This window comes from Phyllobates terribilis, unplaced genomic scaffold (genome assembly GCF_046119375.1).
Source record: "Phyllobates terribilis strain yellow unplaced genomic scaffold, ASM4611937v1 Scaffold_1__5_contigs__length_1240528914, whole genome shotgun sequence".
In the NCBI taxonomy this organism is placed as follows: domain Eukaryota; kingdom Metazoa; phylum Chordata; class Amphibia; order Anura; family Dendrobatidae; genus Phyllobates; species Phyllobates terribilis.
In genome coordinates this window covers 316271280-316290047 of record NW_027362761.1, presented here as the reverse complement: position 1 = coordinate 316290047, position 18768 = coordinate 316271280, and the positions used below count along the sequence as shown (strand labels likewise).

Here is an 18768-nt window from a genome sequence, read left to right as displayed (position 1 = left end):
TCCAGGGATTTAGGAAAAGGAGTTTACTGCAGGAATTGCTCCCACTTATTGGACAAAATCTCAGATTCCAGCGTCTTTTTACGGAATATCGGGAGCAGCTGGACAGTCTAACGGACAAATAACACTTGGTTCACATCCTTAACCTCCTTTTGGTTGCTCTCCTTTGTGTGCTTGCCTGCTAGTTTTGGAAGATGACCAGCATGGCAATGTCCACTATGAGAAACAAAGGTGCTGTGGGGAACATGCATGGACATGAAGGATGAACTAAAGAAGCCGTTTTTGGCCTGCTCAGCATCAGCTAGAAGCCCTGTATTTGTTCTATCTTTCATGATTGCTGGAAAACTGAAGATGTCTGCTAAAGATGACGGGATGTGGCCATTGTTTGCAAGAAAAGCACAGGACTTTACTAAAACACTTGAATCTCTTTTCCCCATCCATATTTAGGGTAGTGTCCCATTGCTTAATCATGACCTTGCACTATACAAATGTAAAGATAATGGTCGCGTTAAAGGTTTTAGTTCCCCAGCCAAATTTCATCTGTGAATATAAGAAGAATTGCTGCCCCATTTCAGACTATTTTTATACTAGACTGTACTAACTTGTAATGCACTGTCCACAGGCCAACAATCAACCCTACATGTCCGGCGAATGTAGGAAGGTGAGATTATGACTGCTGTGTTTAAATAATCCAACGACTGATTCTGTACTCATTCGGTTTTTGATTTTTAAATGTTTGTAAAAAACAGGGTTTTTTCCATTCCTTTTCTAACTACCAATTAAAAAAAATGTATCACACTTCTTTTTGTAATCAAATAAGGTCCCATAGAAAATTAATGACGCAGCGGTCAAGCATGTACATTGCTGCTGAATTCAGACTGGGGAGAAAAGTCCCCTGTTCTGGAGATTGGTAGGGGTCTCATTAGTTGTACCCCCGCTGATCTAGAAATAATCACCTTTCCGATAGATGAGTAATGACTTCTAATCAGAATACCATTTAACTTTATAAAACATTTCACTAGGCTTTATACAAAGTTGCATTAATGATGCCGATTTTAGGACAAATCTCCCCTCAGAATGCGCTGCCCAGATAAAAACACATTGACATTAAGCAGCTGTATACTGCACTCTTCAGAACAAACCTGGTTTTCTAATGCAGAATTAGTTCAAACTTGTATAAAACTTAGTAAATACGTTCCAATATAAAGTTGTACAGTGCGGATGCCATAGGCTATAAGGCCAGTGTCCGTACCCTAAATAAATATGGCTCATTATATTCAATTTGTATGGAGAGTGTTGATCCATTTTGAATACTCATAGTATCATTGGGTTCTTGAGAATAGATTTCACTACTCCTTGATGAGCATATAGTAGGATATTGCAACCATGCCAGTGCCACTTTCTTTTGTTGAATACCCTCACAATTTCTGTTAGCCAAGTCTTTGCTGTAGACAATGAGACAACAAATGTCCATTAACAGTATCTCTCGTATAAATTTGGTCCATAGATTTATATAGGGTTGATGTTACTCTGTATAGGGTTGATGTTACAGCACCTCTATGGATTCATGTAACCATATTTGTGTGAATGGGAACAGTCAAAGAAAGTATACCCTAGTAGCGTTTCCTGAATACTCATCAAAATTTTTAGGCGCAGAAAAGTAGTGAAAACTAAGCCAACCGATATCACAAAAGATGCACCAAATTTATCATCCAGCATGAGCCACTGGGATAAATTGGCCACATTTTCAGACTGTCCATTCGAAGACCCCTATTCATCAAGCAATGTTCGCCAGAATTCTAGAGTGAAAGAGCATGCAATGTTACAATTTTTGTTCTTTATACCAATCTTGGCCAGCTCCACCAATTTTTAGGGCTCGTCCAGACGACCGTATTTCTTTATCGCTTCATTGGGGGACACAGGACTATGGGTGTATGCTGTTGTCACTAGGAGGTTGACACTAGGCAAAAAAAGAAAAAAGCTCCTCCTCCGCAGTATACACCCGCCTACAGGCACCGAGCTCACCAGTTTAAGCTTAGTGTCTGTAGGAGGTAGACCTGGTTCCTAACAGATCCAACCCTGTTGTGTTTTATTAATCCTTGTTCTTTCTTTTTCAGATACAGCTCTTCAGGGCAAACAGGGAACACTGCATCCCCTGTTAACCCATCTCACAAGCGACCGAGAGAGCAGTGTGGCAGCCCCCACATCGCCCACTCTCGGACCCGCTGGGCAGGACTTATCCCCTGTCACCTCACGGTGTCTCAGGGTGATTCCCGGTGGCCATTCCTTGCCTGTTCCGCACCCCAGCCCCCTCCTCGGAGCTGCCTGGGAGGGAGACGGTGGTCCCTGCGGGTGACCTTCCCCCAGATTCTGGGGTTGACACCGTCTCCTGCACTGTCCAGGACCGGACAGTGCGGGAAGGAGGAAAAGCCAGGATCCCCCCCTTATACACGGAAGACCTCCTGTGATCATCCTCAGAAGGGGAAAGGAAGAAGAGGTATCGGGACCCCTTCAAGAGCACAGAGAGGTACATCCCCTACTGTCTCTCAACCGCAGGTCCCAGTTTCCCAGCAATGCTCCCCCCCCCCCCCCCTCTCACCGCCTCACAAATATGGCGCTTACTTCAGCAGCGCTTCCCGCGCCACGCCCCCTTCCTCGCATCTTCAGCTTCCCCCTCCTTCCCCATTATACTCGGCAAAACTGACCGCGCTTTCTCCGTCGGAGGGCGTCTCTGGTGGGCTGTCCCTCTTACCGGCATGTATACGCCCCTTGCGGCAATCGGCCAACCAGGGCCGAGGAGCAGGGTGACACTTCTGCCATGCCCTCGAGCCTTCCCGTGGACCTATCAACGGTCGGGTCCTTCAAGCCCGCCCCCTTCTCCTCCTCCTATCAGAGCCTCGGCGCTCCTCGTCATCAAGGCAGCGTGCTCTGCTCCTCCCCACCTTCTACGCCGACGCCATCACTCTGCCTCACCGCAGCTCTGCTCCTTCTGCCTTACAACAGTGGCCTGCTCAAGCCTCACCTCCGGAGTTCCGTTGGGGGACACGGGACCGTGGTTACTTCAGGATCGGGTAGGCTCTGCCCTGGCACCGACCCACACCCTTTCCTGCCCACAGACGCTCTCCTCTGCACTATCCCTGGTCAGGCACATATGCCCAAACCCAGGGAGCTTTCAGTCCGTCCCGCTTACATAGTCACATACTACGCCTGTGCTGTTTGCGGTACTAAGTGGGCCACGGGTCTCACAACAGCTTTCTGCTCGAAAAGCAAACCTACCACCATGCTGGCACCCCAAGATCCCCCCAACGCCCAGGACGAAGGAACTCCCTCTCCTCCAGAGTGGGCTGTTGCTATGTCCCAGTCTGTCTCTGACCTCACCAAGGTATCTCAATCTCTGGTGCAGGTCCTAGAACGCTTGCCCATGCTAGCCACGGCCACCAGTGCTCCGAACTTTCCAACGGACGATTCGCAGGCACATCTGCCCCCTCCTTCTAAGGGCAGACCGAGGGCACGTTCTCCGAAACGGACTCACACAATCTCTTCCTCCAGCTCTCCAGACTCCAAATTGCGCCCTGCATCTCACACCTCTTCCCCAGAGGTCGCACCGGGATCAGACACGGCATCAGATTCTGACTCTGGGTCCCACACGGAACAATATTCTAGAGACCAGGACATGGTTGACAGCCTTATATCGGCCGTCAATCAGACTCTGCACGTGAAAGAGGACGAGAGCCCTTCTCAGGACTACTCCGTTTCCTTCAAGAGAATCAAGCGCCCGGCACGCACTTTTTCTAACCATTCAGAATTTGATGGTGAACATCCAGAGAAGCGCTTCACTGGAAAGAAACAGTTAGACATGCTATACCCCTTCAACCACGATCTCGTCAGCAGATGGACGGAGTCCCCTTCTGTGGATCCTCCTGTCTCTCTGCTAAGACGGTACTGTCCCTTCCAGACGTTTCTTCCCTCAAGGACACTACAGATAGACAGGTTGAGGCCTTGGCTAAGTCAGCCTTCGAGGCTGCTGGCACCTCTTTTTGTCCTTCCTTCGCCTCAACTTGGGTATCAAAAGCAGTCTCCGCATGGGCCAAACAGCTTAGGCAGGGCATCCTCACTGGGGCTTCCCCAGACGATCTGGCTGACCTAGCGGATCAGATCGCCCACGCAGGGAAATATCTCCTCACGGCGTCCCTTGACGCAGTTATCTGTTCAGCCCGCGTCTCCAGCAATATCATCGCTATACGTAGGATTCTTTGGCTGAAGGCTTGGAATGCCGACCCGGCCTCCATGAAATCAAAAACAAATCCCCCTTTTCAGGGCTCCAGACTGTTTGGGTGTAAATTAGACCAGATCATCTCCGATGCCACTGGGGGCAAGAGCACTTCTCTTCCTCAGCCAAGACCTAATCTTCCCTTTCCTAGGAAACGTTACCTTCAGTTTCGGTCCTTTCGTCGGTTCGCTCAACCAGGACCCTCCTCTCAACAGGACCGTACCCCAGCGCAGCAGGACAAACGTAAGCCTACATTTAGGCCCACTCCCAACTGGCACGCAAAGGGTCGCTCTTCCAAGCCCTCTGGATCCCGATCACGATACAACAGATTTTCCTCAGCATGACGGGTCACCCCCACCTGGGTTTTCTCCCATGGTGGGCTGCCGTCTACTTCTGTTCCGAGACCCTTTGGTATCGGCAATAGAAGATGCCTGGGTCAAGGAGATAGTGACCTCAGGCTACAAGATCGAGTGCAACGACATACCAAGAACACGATTTCTCAGGTCACGCCACCCGCATCCATCTCTACTTCCCGGTTTCCTTCAGGCCATTGCCTCCCTTCTGCGCTCAGGAGTCATAGTTCCATTCCCCCTTCAAGAAAGGTGTTCGGGTTTCTACTCAAATCTTTTTGTCGTTCCAAAAAAAGGACGGCTCACTACGTCCGATCTTAGACCTCAAACAACTAAACCGACAGATACGCGTACGGCACTTCAGAATGGAGTCCCTCAGGTCGGTAATAGCCTCGATGGAGGCCGGGGAATACCTATGTTCAGTGGATATTCAGGATGCGTATCTTCATATTCCAATCTGCGCACCACATCAGAAGTTCCTTCGATTTGCTTTCCAGAACGCACATTACCAATTCACTTCCCTCCCCTTCGGGCTTGCCTCCGCCACGAGGGTTTTCACAAAGGTAATGGCGACGGTCATGGCCATTCTACGAGCCAGGGGGATTGTAATTATCCCCTACCTCGACGACCTAATGATCAAGGGTCCCACGTTCAGGGACTGCCTCCACAGTCTCCAGATCACCCTGAACACGCTTTCTCGGTTAGGCTGGCTGATCAACACAGACAAATCCTCCCTTGTCCCGTCTCAGCGTTTAACCTTTCTAGGGATGCAGTTCGACATGACCCAGGCCCGGGTCGTTCTCCCGAGGTAGAAGATAATCTCTCTCCATCGGGGGATTCACCTTCTCTCCGACTCAAATCCACGCCGTCTTCACCTGTGCATGAGTGTCTTGGGAAAAATGGTGGCTGCTATGGAAGCAGTCCCGTTTGCCCAGTTCCATACCCGGCCTCTTCAACTGGCCCTTCTGTCGGCATGGGACAAGAACCCGTCGTCTCTAGATCGACGCATCAGGTTACCTCTTCATGTGAGAAGGTCATTAATATGGTGTACTCGTCCTTCTTCCTTCAGACCCGGGAGGTCATTCCTACCGCTTCGCTGGCAGGTGGTCACGACCGATGCCAGTCTCATCGGTTGGGGGGCAGTCTTCCTCCACCACACAGCGCAGGGCCGTTGGAGTCTCCACGAAGCCTCCCTACCAATCAATATATTGGAGATAAGGGCAATTTACCTGGCGTTGCGTCACTGGCAGGACATTCTTGCAGGGTTCACAGTCCGCGTACAATCGGACAACGCCACGGCGGTGGCGTACATAAACCGTCAGGGAGGAACGCGCAGCAAGTCCGTCTTAAAAGAGGTAACGAGTGCTAGTTTGGGCCGAGAACACTGTTCCGGCAATATCAGCAGTACACATCCCGGGGGTCGACAATTGGGCGGCCGACTTCCTCAGTCGGCAGGGCCTTGCCTCAGGAGAATGGTCTCTCCATTCCGAGGTGTTCCATCAGATATGCTCACGATGGGGCACGCCGGACGTCAACCTCATGGCGTCTCGGTTAAACCACAAGGTTCCATCCTTCGTAGCCCGATCCCGCGATTCCCTTGCGATCGCTCAAGACGCGCTTGTCATCTCATGGTCTCAGTTCCAGCTGCCCTATCTCTTTCCCCCTCTACCATTGATCCCTCGGGTCGTTAAAAAGATCAAGACAGAGGGAGTACCGGTAATTCTAATAGCCCCGGATTTGTCCAGACGCGTCTGGTACGCCGATCTAGTAAACCTGCTCGTCGACTCCCCCTGGAGACTACCGGACCGTCCGGACCTCCTCTCAGGGACCTATTCTTCATCAGAGTTCTCGTTCTCTGAATTTAATGGCATGGCTGTTGAGGCCGCAGTATTGAGGAAGGCAGGTTTTGCGGACAATGTCATCCAGACCCTAATTAGTGCCAGGAAACCCGCAACCTCGCGCATATACCACAGAACCTGGAGAGCCTTTCTTCGTCACTGTGAGAAGGATCTGCTAGCTTCCATGTCCTTTTCGCTACCGGTCATTTTGGCTTTTCTTCAGTCTGGCCTGGAGGCGGGACTCTCTCTAAGCACTCTCAAAGGCCAAGTTTCGGCCTTGTCCATTCTATTCCAGCGTAACTTAGCCTTCTGTCCTCAGGTCAAGACGTTTCTGCAAGGGGTAGCTCACCTGGCGCCGCCTTATCGTCCCCCGGTGGATCCATGGGACCTTAACATGGTCCTGAGCGTCCTTCAACAGCCCCCGTTTGAATCCATTTGGGACATCTCAGCCTCTCTTCTCTCCTGGAAGGTGGCTTTTCTGGTGACTGTTACCTCTATTAGGAGGGTTGCAGAGCTCGCAGCCCTCTCTTGTCGGTCGCCTTTTCTGGTCTTCCATCAGGACAAGGTAGTGCTCAGGCCAGTGCCTTCCTTTTTGCCAAAAGTAGTCTCCTCTTTCCACATCAATGAGGACATTGTTTTGCCTTCCTTCTACTCGACCCCAGTGCACCCTCGGGAGAAATCCCTGCATGATCTGGTCAGAGCTCTACTTGTGTACCTTTCTAGAACGGCTTCCCTTCGGCGTTCGGACGCCCTGTTGTCATTCCTAAGGGGCGTCGCAAGGGTCTCCCTGCTTCCAAGTCAACCAACGCTCGTTGGATACGTTCGACCATTTTGGAGGCATATCGCGTCTCGGACAAATCTCCCCCTCCGGGGGTAAGGGCTCACTCCACCCGGGCGGTGGGGGCCTATTGGGCTGTTCGCCATCAGGCTTCAGCTTCTCAGATCTGTAAGGCCGCAACATGGTCTTCACGCCACACCTTTTCAGGGTTTTACAAGGTCCACACTTATTCATCGGCTGATGCCAGTCATGGACGGAAGGTTCTGCAGGCAGTGATTGCCTGCAGTCAGACCTAGTCTGTGGCTACCTTTCTCTGTTCTCCCACCCTAGGGACTGCTTTTGGATGTCCTGTGTCCCCCAATGAAGCGATAGAGAAAGAGGGATTTTTGGTACTCACCGTAAAATCTCTTTCTTGGAGCCTTCATTGGGGGACACAGCACCCTCCCTGATTTTGGGCATAGGTACAGTGGGCCCTGTTGGGCATCTAACTTAGTTTTCACGGTTGTGCCCTGTTGGGCATTGCATAGTTAATTATTTTTTAAGATCCTCCTACTGCTTTAGCCACTAACTGGTGAGCTTGGTGCCTGTAGGCGCGTGTATACTGCGGAGGAGGAGCTTTTTTCTTTTTTTGCCTAGTGTCAACCTCCTAGTGACAACAGCATACACCCATAGCTCCTCCTCCGCAGTATGCTCCTGCCTACAGGCACCAAGCTCACCAGTTTAAGCTTAGTGTCTGTAGGAGGTAGACCTGGATCTTCACAGATCCAACCTTGTTGAGTTTATTAATCCTTGTTTTTTCTCTTTCAGATACAGCTCTTCAGGCTAACAGGGCACACTGCGTCCCCTGTTAACCCACTAGCGACCGAGAGAGCAATGTGGCTACCCCCACATCGCCCACTCTCGGACCCGCTGGGCAGGACTTATCCCCTGTCACCTTAGGGTGTCTCAGGGTGATTTCGGTGGCCAGTCCTAGCCTGTTCCCCACCCCAGCCCCCTCCTTGGAGCGGCCTGGGAGGGAGATGGTGGTCCCTGCAGGTGACCTTCCCCCAGTTTTCTGGGGTTGACACAGTCTCCTGCACTGTCCAGGACCGGACAGTGCGGGAAGGAGGAAAAGTCAGGATTCCCCCCCCTATCCAGGAAGGCATCCTGAGACCATCCTCAGAAGGAGAATGGAAGGGACGATTCCCGAACCCGCTAAGACAGGTACTTCCCTTCCTTTCAGCTGCAGGTCCCAGTCCCCCGGCGTTACCTGCCTTCCTCCCCCCTCCCCCTCTCACCAAACATGGCGCTTAACAGCGCTTCCCTGGGTCACGTCCTCCTCCTTCTTCATAATGCGCGCTTGTCTCCGTCGGGGGGGGGGCGTGGGCGGTCCCGCTCCGACGGCTATACGCCCCCTCCTATTTGACCAACCAGGGCCGAGGAGCATAGTGACTCTTCCATCACGCCCTCGTGCCTTCCGCGGACCTATCATCGGGGGGCCTCTCAAGCCCGCCCCCCTTCCCATCTGCCTATCGGAGCCTCGACGCTCTCCGTCATCAACGCTGCGTCCTCTGCACCGACGCCATCACTCTGCCGCACGCAGCTCCCTACTCCGTCGGCACCTATTGTGACCCGCTCCAGCCTCACCTTCGGAGCCTTCAGGGGGGACACAGGATCGCTTCTCTTCAGGATCGGGTAGGCTCTGTCCTGACACCGACCCCCACCCTTCCCTGCTCACAGCGCCCCCCTCTGCAGTATCCCTGGTCAGGCACATATGCCCAAACCTAGGGAGCCCTCAGTCCGTCCCTCTCACATTGTCACATACTACGCCTGTGCTCTTTGCGGTACTAAGTGGCCCGCGGGTCTCACTACGGCCTTCTGCTCGACCTGCAAACCTCCCGCCATGCCGGCACCCCAAGATCCCCCCCGCCGCTCAGGACGTGGTAACCCCCTCCCCTCCGGAGTGGGCTGTTGCTATGTCACAGTCGGTCTCTGACCTCACCAAGGTTTCTCAATCTCTGGTGCAGGTCTTAGAACGTTTGCCAGAACGTTTGCCTATGTTATCCACGGCCACCTGTGCTCCATACGTCCCCACAGACGATTCGCAGGCACCCCTGCCCCCTCCTCACAGGGGCAGACTGACGGCACGTTCTCAGAAACGGACTCACGCAAGCTCATCCTCCAGCTCTCCAGACTCCAAGATGCTCCCTGCGTCTCACACCTCTTCCCCGGAGGTCGCCCCGGGATCTAACTCTGCTTCAGATTCAGACTCTGGTTCTGACACAGACCAGTATTCCAAGGTCCAGGACATGATAGACAGCCTTATAACGGCTGTCAATCAGACTGCATGTTACAGAAGACGAGAGCCCTTCCCGGGACTACTCAGTTTCCTTCAAAGAGATTAAGCGTCCTGCACGCACTTTTTCTAACCATGCAGAATTTGACAGCGTTTTTCAAAAGCAGTGGGAGCATGCAGAAAAGCGCTTTACAGGAAAGAAACAGTTAAACGTCCTATACCCCTTTAACCATGACCTTGTCAGCAAATGGACGGAGTCCCCATCTGTGGATCCTCCCGTCTCTCGCCTTTCTGCCAAGACGGTACTGTCTCTTCCGGATGGCTCCTCCCTTAAAGATACCACGGATAGACAGGTTGAGGCCCTCTCTAAGTCAGCCTTTGAGGCTGCGGGCACCTCCCTTTGCCCTTCCTTCGCCTCAACTTGGGTATCAAAAGCGGTGTCCGCATGGGCCAAACAGCTCAGACAGGGCATCCTAGCAGGGGCCTCCCCGGACGATCTGGCCGACCTAGCTTATCAAATCGGCCATGCCGGAAAATATCTACTTACGGCGTCCCTCGACTCTGCTGCATGCTCAGCCCGGGTTTCCAGTAATCTCGATGCCTTACGTAGAATTCTTTGGCTTAAAGCCTGGAACGCCGACCCGGCTTCCAAAAGATCTCTAACTAATCTTCCTTTTCAAGGTTCCAGGCTGTTTGGATCCAAGCTAGATCAGATCATCTCTGATGCTACTGGGGGTAAGAGCACCTCTCTCCCCCAGCCCAGACCCAAACACCCTTTTCCTAGGAGACGCCCCCTTCAGTTCCGGTCTTTTCGTCAGTTCGCTCAACCGAACCCCTCCTCTCAACAGGACCGTACTCCAGCACAGCGGGACAATCTTAAACCCTCCTTTAGGCCCACGCCTAACTGGCGCCCAAAGAGTCGCTCCTCCAAGTCCTCTGGATCACGATCCAACAGGTTTTCCTCAACATGACGGGTCACTCTCGCCTGGGACTTCTCCCAGGGTGGGCGGCCGTCTCCTTCTGTTCACAGATTCTTGGCTCCCGGCAATAGAGGATGCCTGGGTCAAAGAAATTGTGACTTCCGGCTACAAAATCGAGTTAGACTCCAGCCCACGATCACGTTTTCTCAGGTCCCGCCCCCCACAACCATCTCTGCTTCCCGATTTCCTCCAAGCCATCACTTTTCTTCTGCGCTCAGGAGTCATAGTCCCGGTTCCCGTTCAGGAAAGGTTTTCCGGTTTTTAGTGAAATCTCTTCGTCGTCCCAAAAACGGACGGCTCACTACGTCCGATTATGGACCTCAAACAGCTAAACCGACATGTACGCATCCGACTGTTCAGGATGGAGTCCCTCAGGTTGGTAATCGCCTCGATGGAGGCCGGGGAATATCTAGGTTCAGTGGACATTCAGGATGCATACCTTCACATCCCAATCTGCGCGTCACATCAGAAGTTCCTACGCTTTTCCTTCAAGAACGCGCATTACCAGTTCACTGCCCTCTCCTTTGGACTCGCCACAGCCCCGAGGGTTTTCACGAAGGTGATGGCGACCGTTATGGCCATTCTTCGAACAAGGGGAAGTGTAATCATCCCCTACCTCGACGACCTGTTAATCAAAGGCCCCACGTTCAGGGACTGTCTCCACAGTCTCCAGATCACCTTGAACACTCTCTCCCGGTTAGGCTGGCTGATCAGCACGGACAAATCCTCCCTGGTCCCATCCCAACGCTTAACCTTCCTATGGATGCAGTTCGACACGACCCGTGCTTGGGTCCTCCTTCCGAGGGAAAAGATAAACTCCATACGACAAGGAATCCACATCCTCTCCGACCCAAATCCACACTCCCTTCGCCTATTCATGAGTGTCCTGGGAAAGATGGTAGCAGCCATGGAGGCAGTTCCGTTTGCCCAGTTCCATACCCGGTCTCTTCAACTAGCCCTTCTCTCAGCTTGGGACAAGAATCCGTCATCTCTAGATCGACGCATCAAGTTACCTCGTCAAGTAAGACGGTCGCTAACCTGGTGGTCCCGCCCTTCTTCCTTCAGACCCGGGAGATCATTCCTTCTGCTTCTCTGGCAGGTGGTCACGACCGATGCCAGTCTCATCGGTTGGGGGGCAGTTTTTCTACAACACACGGTGCAGGGCCGGTGGAGTCCCCACAAAGTCTCCCTCCCCATCAACATTCTGGAGATAAGGGCGATTTACCTGGCATTGCGTTGCGTCACTGGCAGAAGATCCTGGCAGGGTTCCCAGTCCGTGTACAATCGGACAATGCCACGGCCGTGGCATACATTAACCATCAGGGAGGAACGCGCAGCCAGCCCGTTTTAAAAGAGGTGGCAAGAGTGCTACTTTGGGCCGAGAAGACGGTCCCGGCAATCTCAGCAGTCCACATTCCAGGGGTCGACAACTGGGCGGCCGACTTTCTCAGTCGGCATGGTCTCTCCATCCCGAGGTGTTTCACCAAATCTGCTTACGGTAGGGGCACGCCAGACGTCGACCTCATAGCGTCCCGGTTAAACCACAAGGTTCCGTCCTTTGTAGCTCGGTCCCGCGATCCGCTAGCAATCGCCCAGGACACGCTGGTCATATCATGGTCACAGTTCCAACTGCGCTATCTCTTTCCACCTCTACCTTTGATCCCTCGAGTCATCAAAAAGGTCAAGACAGAGGGAGTACCAGTTCTCCTAGTAGCCCCAGATTGTCCCAGACGCGTCTGGTACGCAGATCTGGTAAATCTGCTTGTCGACTCACCCTGGAGACTACCAGACTGTTCGGACCTCCTTTCTCAGGGTCCTATTCTTCATCAGAGTTCTCGTTCTATGAATTTAATGGTATGGCCGTTGAGGCCGCGGTGTTGAAGACAGCGGGTGTTACTGACAATGTCATTCAGATCCTAATTAACGCCAGAAAACCCGCTACCTCGCGCATATACCACAGAACTTGGAGAGCCTTTTTTCGTCACTGCGAAAAAGATCAGCTAACTCCTATGTCCTTTTCTTTGCCAGTCATTTTGGCTTTTCTTCAGTCTGGCCTAGAGGCGGGACTATCTCTCAGCACTCTCAAGGGCCAAGTTTCGGCCTTGTCCATTCTATTCCAACGTAACTTAGCTAGCCGTCCTCAGGTCAGGACGTTTCTACAAGGGGTGGCCCACCTGGCGCCCCCCTATCGCCCTCCAGTGGAACCATGGGACCTTAATATGGTCCTAAGCGTCCTACAACAGCCTCCATTTGAACCCATTCAGGACATTCCAGCCTCTCTCCTTTCCTGGAAGGTGGCTTTTCTGGTGGCTGTTACCTCTATTAGAAGGGTCGCAGAACTCGCAGCCCTCTCTTGTTGGTCGTCTTTTCTGGTATTCCATCAAGACAAAGTAGTGCTCAGGCCGGTGCCTTCCTTTTTGCCAAAGGTGGTTTCCGCTTTTCACATTAATGAGGACATCGTTTTGCCTTCCTTTTGCCCTGCTCCAGTGCATCCACGGAAGAAGTCCCTGCACAAACTGGACCTGGTCAGAGCTCTACGTGTGTACCTTTCCAGAACGGCTTCCCTTCGGCGCTTGGATGTCCTTTTTGTCATCCCTGAGAGGCATCGCAAGGGTCTCCCTGCTTCCAAGTCAACCATCGCCCGTTGGATACGTTCGACCATCTTGGAGGCACATCGCATCTCGGGCAAACCTCCCCCTCCCGGAGTAAGGGCTCACTCCACCACGGTGGTGGGGGCCTCTTGGGCGGTCCGCCATCAGGCTTCGGCCTCTCAAATCTGCAAGGCCGCAACGTGGTCTTCTCTTCACACCTTTTCAAAGTTTTACAAGGTCCACTTATTCTTCGGCTGATGCCAGTCTTGGACGGAAGGTCCTGCAGGCGGCAGTTGCCGAAGTCTGACCTAGTCTGTGACTATCTTCTGTTCTCCCACCCAAGGGACTGCTTTGGGACGTCTCATGGTCCTGTGTCCCCCAATGAAGCGATAGAGGGATTTTTGGTACTCACCGTAAAATCTCTTTCTTGGAGCCTTCATTGGGGGACACAGCACCCTCCCTGTTTTTGGACATATGTCCTGTTGGCCATGTTGGGCATCTCATTTAGTTTTTCACGGTTGTGCCCCATTTGGGCATTACATAGTTGGTTATTTTGTGCTTCTCCTACTGCTCTAGCCACTAACTGGTGAGCTTGGTGCCTGTAGGCGGGTGCATACTGCGGAGGAGGAGCTATTTTCCTTTTTTTGCATAGTGTAAACCTCCTAGCGACAGCAGCATACACCCCATGGTCCTGTGTCCCCCAATGAAGGCTCCAAGAAAGAGATTTTACTGTGAGTACCAAAAATCTCTCTGTTTTCTTTTAATGCGAATGATACAGGGTCCAAAGAGGCAGAACAGAGACCTGCGGGTTCAGCAACAGATACTTCACTCCTGCGTTGTCACAATTTGTTAGTGTAACTGATGAGGGGAGGTGGGAAGTAAAATATACCACGAGAGGAGCTGTTGGGAGCTTTTTTTTTTTTTTCAGCCTTGACATGAGACGCGTAGAACTTTTATAAACCCGTATTGCTATCATGGACTATCAATGGGAAAATCAACTTGGTCGAAATGACAAAAATAAAAAGGTTATATAGGTTTTATGGATACTGTTTAATCTAAACTTTAATTTGTTATAATTAAATGCTAAAATTTTGCCAACATTTTGCTGCTACTAAAACTCACTGTAAGGATGTTCGCACATGCCATCTTTTTCAGGTGGACGACATTGCTGTGCAAATGTTCTATCTTTTGGCACTTATTTTAACTACTTTAGGCTTGAAAGCCAGGATCCTTTAAAATAAGTAACATATTCCTTCTTCTGGTGGCCTCCACTTTGAAGCCGCTGGCTATTAAAAGTCTAAACTGCAAAACACACACCAGCGTCTTTGCTTTGGAAAACTTATTTGGTACGCCGGTGTCGATGCCATGTGCTCATACCCTAAAGGGCTTTCCACTTCACGTTGGGCAGGTGAGCAACGACAGTAACTTTATCTCCTAATACCTGCTGGCATAGGAGCCTGGCATTATACAAAGATCTACAACACAGCCCTACACAGTGATGGGTAATGTGTTATGTAGAAATAATCCAGAGTCGCTTCTGTGCTCGGAATCGCGTAAATTAATAAGTTATAGCATATCCTATTCATTTGGTATTCTTGCAATGAAAAACCCTTCTAAATCTATTATGTTACAGGAGTAAGTGGATTTGAGGTTCAGTTAAAAAAACAAATGAAGCTCATCCCTTATGATATATTATGCAATTTATATACAGCAGTTTTTTAATTCATTGTTCGATACAAAATGATAGTGATAACCTTAGAGGTTTTCTGGGACTTTTAACATTGGTGGCCTACACTTATGATAGATCATAAGTATCCGATCAGTACGGTTCAGAATTATTATTATAATTATTATAGCACCATTTATTCCATGGCGCTTTACATGTGAAAAAGGGGTATACATACAAGAACAATTACAATAATCTTGAACACAATGTGACAGCGACTGGTACAGGAGGAGCGAGGACCCTGCCCACGAGGACTCACAATCTACAAGGGATGGGTGAGGATACAGTAGGTGAGGGTAGAGCTGGTCGTGCAGCGGTATGGTGGAGCGGTGGTTACTGCAGGTTGTAGGCTTGTCGGAAGAAGTGGGTCTTCAGGTTCCTTTTGAAGGTTTCCACGGTAGGCGAGAGTCTGATACTTTGGGGTAGAGAGTTCCAGACTAGGGGGGAAGCACGGGAGAAATCTTGTATACGGTTGTGGGAAGAGGAGATAAGAGGGGAGTAGAGAAGGAGATCTTGTGAGGATCGGAGGTTGTGTGCGGGTATGTAACAGGAGACTAGGTCAGAGATATATGGAGGAGACAGGTTGTGAATGGCTTTGTATGTCATGGTTAGGGTTTTGAACTGGAGTCTCTGAGCAATGGGGAGCCAGTGAAGAGATTGACAGAGAGGAGAGGCTGGGGAATAGCGGGGGGACAGGTGGATTAGTCGGGCAGCCGAGTTTAGGATAGATTGGAGGGGTGCGAGAGTGTTAGAGGGGAGGCCACAGAGCAGGTGGTTGCAATAGTCAAGGCGGGAGATGATGAGGGCGTGCACTAGTGTTTTTGCAGATTCATGGTTGAGGAATGTGCGGATCCGGGAGATATTTTTGAGTTGGAGTCGGCAGGAAGTGGAAAGGGCTTGGATATGTGGTTTGAAGGAGTCCAGGGTTACCCCAAGGCAGCGAGCTTGAGGGACTGGGGAGAGTGGGCAGCCATTGACGTTGATAGGTCAATAGGGGGGGTTGAATGAGATGGCGGAAAGATGATGAATTCTGTTTTGTCCATGTTAAGTTTTAGAAATCTGGCAGAGAAGAAGGATGAAATAGCAGACAGACATTGTGGGATTTTGGTTAATAAGGAGGTGATATCAGGTCCAGAGAGGTAGATCTGTGTGTCGTCAGCATAGAGGTGATAATGAAAGCCATGAGACTCTATGAGCTGTCCCAGGCCGAAGGTGTAGATGGAGAAGAGCAGGGGTCCTAGAACTGAACCTTAGGGGACACCGACAGATAGGGGGCAAGATGAGGAGGTGGTGTGTGAGTGGGAGACACTGAATGTCCTGTCTGATAGGTATGACTAGATCCAGCATAGGGCCAAGTCTGTGATGCCGAGAGATGAGAGTCTGTAGTAAGAGGGATTGGTCCACTGTGTCAAAGGCAGATGACAGGTCTAGGAGGAGGAGGACAGAGTAGTGTCGCTTAGATTTGGCAGTTAGTAGGTCGTTGGTGACTTTAGTCAGTGCAGTTTCAGTAGAATGGTGGGGTCGGAAACCAGATTGTAGGCGGTCGAAGAGGGAGCAGGAGGAAAGGTGGGAGGACAGCTCAGAGTGGACATGTTGTTCCAGTAGTTTTGAGGCATAGGGGAGAAGTGATATGGGGCGATAGCTAGACACAGAGGATGGGTCAAGGGAGGGCTTTTTGAGGATGGGTGTGATTGAGGCATGTTTGAAGCATGAGGGGAAGACACCAGTTGTTAGTGACAGGTTAAAGAGGTGGGCTAGGGTTGGGATGAAGATAGTGGCAAGGTTTGGGATGAGGTGGGACGGGATTGGGTCAAGTTTACAGGTGGTGAGGTGTGATTTGGAGAGTAAAGAGGAAAGTTGATCTTCAGAAATGATGGAGAAGGTGGTTTTGGAGGAAGAGGGTTGAGTAGGTGTGGGGAGGGGCTGTGGAGGCTTAAGGCAAAAGCTTTGTCTGATGGTGTCAATCTTCTGCTTGAAGAATGAGGCAAAGTCTTCTGCTGAAATAAGAGGAGAGGGAAGAGGCACTGGGGGACGGAGGAGAGAATTGAAGGTGTTGAATAGTTGTTTGGGGTTGTTAGACAGGGAGGATATGAGAGATAAGTATGTTTGTTTTGCTGCAGTGAGTGTGGACTTGAAGGTAGTGAGGGACTGTTTGAATGCGATGATGTGCTCATTGGAGTGGGACCTTTTCCATCTACGCTCAGCAACCCTGGAGGCCCGTCGCAGTTCTTTAGTTAGGCTGGTGTGCCAGGTTGTCTGTTGATTGTGCGAGCCCTGGTATGTGTGAGGGGGGCGACCGAATTGAGAGCTGCAGCGGTTGTGGTGTTGTATAAAGTGGCAGCAACATCTGCATCATGTAAGGAACTAATGTCTGTAAGAGGGAGGAGGGATTCAGAGAGTGAGTGTAGGTCAAGGTGTTTGAGATTTCTGCGAGGGTATGCAAGTTTGTGGAGTGGGGATTGTTGCCCTGGAGAGGAGAGAGAAGAGAATGTGAGTAGGTTGTGGTCAGAAAGAGGGAGAGGTGAGTTAGAGATGTTAGATAGGGAACAGAGGCGGGTGAAGATGAGGTCCAGTGTGTCCAGTGTGTGGCCGTCTTTGTGGGTGGGTGTGGAACACCACTGAGTAAGACCGAAGGATGAAGTGAGGGATAGAAGCTTAGAGGCAGCTGAGAGGGAAGTGGCAATGGGGATGTTAAAGTCGCCCATGAGGATAGTGGGGATGTCAACGGAGAGGAAATGAAGTAGCCAAGTGGTGAAGTGGTCAAAGAAAGTGGTGGTTGATCCTGGGGGGTGGTAGATGACAGCCAGTTGGAGGGGGAGTAGATACGCACGCATGCACTTCAAAAGAGGGGAGAGTAATTGAGGGCGGCAGTGGGATATGGGTGAAGGAGCAGTTATCTAAGAGGAGGAAACCTATTCCTCCACCGTGCTTGCCGGTGGGTATGGGAGAGGTGGAATCCGCCATACGAAAGTGCAGCAGGAGAGGCCGTGTCAGAGGGGGTGAGCCAGGTTTCAGTGATGCCAAGGAAGGAAAGCTTGTTAGTGATGAAGAGATCGTGAATGCAGGCACTTCCACCAATCAGCTGTACAAAGGGGTATACATGTGAATGAAAGAGCTTACAATACCGCTCACAGTCAGTCACTACACAATATATGGAACTGTGCCTCTCCTGATGCATGGCGACTCCTTTATAGGAAACTTGTCAGCTGATTCATGGTGGCCAAACCATGGGAAGCATGAATCCGAGCTCTGGCATATCAGCGACATTAGACTAAGTTTTCCTAATATAAAGTACGGCCACCACCTTTAAGATCTCTTTTACACTAGCAAACTGTACATAAGTCACCAATCCCCTCTGTATAGTACAAAAAATAACATACTCCCATACGATCCGGTGGGTGTCACTGGTCTTCCTTCGTTGCCTCCTCTCTCGTCGCAAGCACCGTCGTCCTACATCATCTACACTGTCCCCCAATCGTGCTCCTGTGCAGGTGTAGTTATCTCTACCCTGTTGAGTGTTAGGACAGCGCCGGCGCCCCTGCATGAGTCCCCTTCCCCCTCTCAGCAGGGCTGCCAGCATGTTCACTCACATCTCCATGCTGCACCGCTCCCTGCCATCTCTGTCTGCTACCAGGGCCTGCGCACGGCATGCAGGTTTCCTGGGAGAATGCTTGGGGTGCGTGTTCGCTCCCTGCTTCTTAAGAGGCCACGTGCGCTTCTGAAAATGTCCCCAGCCAATTGCTAGGCGACATTAAGTATTTAAGGCACCTTCTCCAAATGTGAGGTGCCTTAGCAACGTGTTAGTATCAGTGAGTTTCCTGTTATCTAGTTGTAAGGTACCTGTGCTCTCTGAATCTGATCCTGTCCTTCCCATTTACCTGACCCTGTCTGCGCCTGTTCATTTGTCAGGCCTGTGCCAGATTCCACATCTGTCTACCAGCCGTAGCCCTCCTGCTAACCAGT

The 18768-nt window shown here is 51.2% G+C and overlaps 1 protein-coding gene across 1 annotated transcript in view; it reads left to right on the top strand.

Moving 5' to 3' along the window:
- The window catches only part of HIRA (histone cell cycle regulator), a 39113-nt gene extending 38001 nt beyond the window's left edge, over nucleotides 1-1112 (top strand). The window contains exon 25 of the mRNA XM_073675201.1: nucleotides 6-1112. Coding sequence (XP_073531302.1) covers nucleotides 6-122 — 117 coding nt within the window. The 3' untranslated portion in view covers nucleotides 123-1112. The remainder of the gene's footprint in view (nucleotides 1-5) is intronic.
- Nucleotides 1113-18768: the final 17656 nt, after the last annotated feature.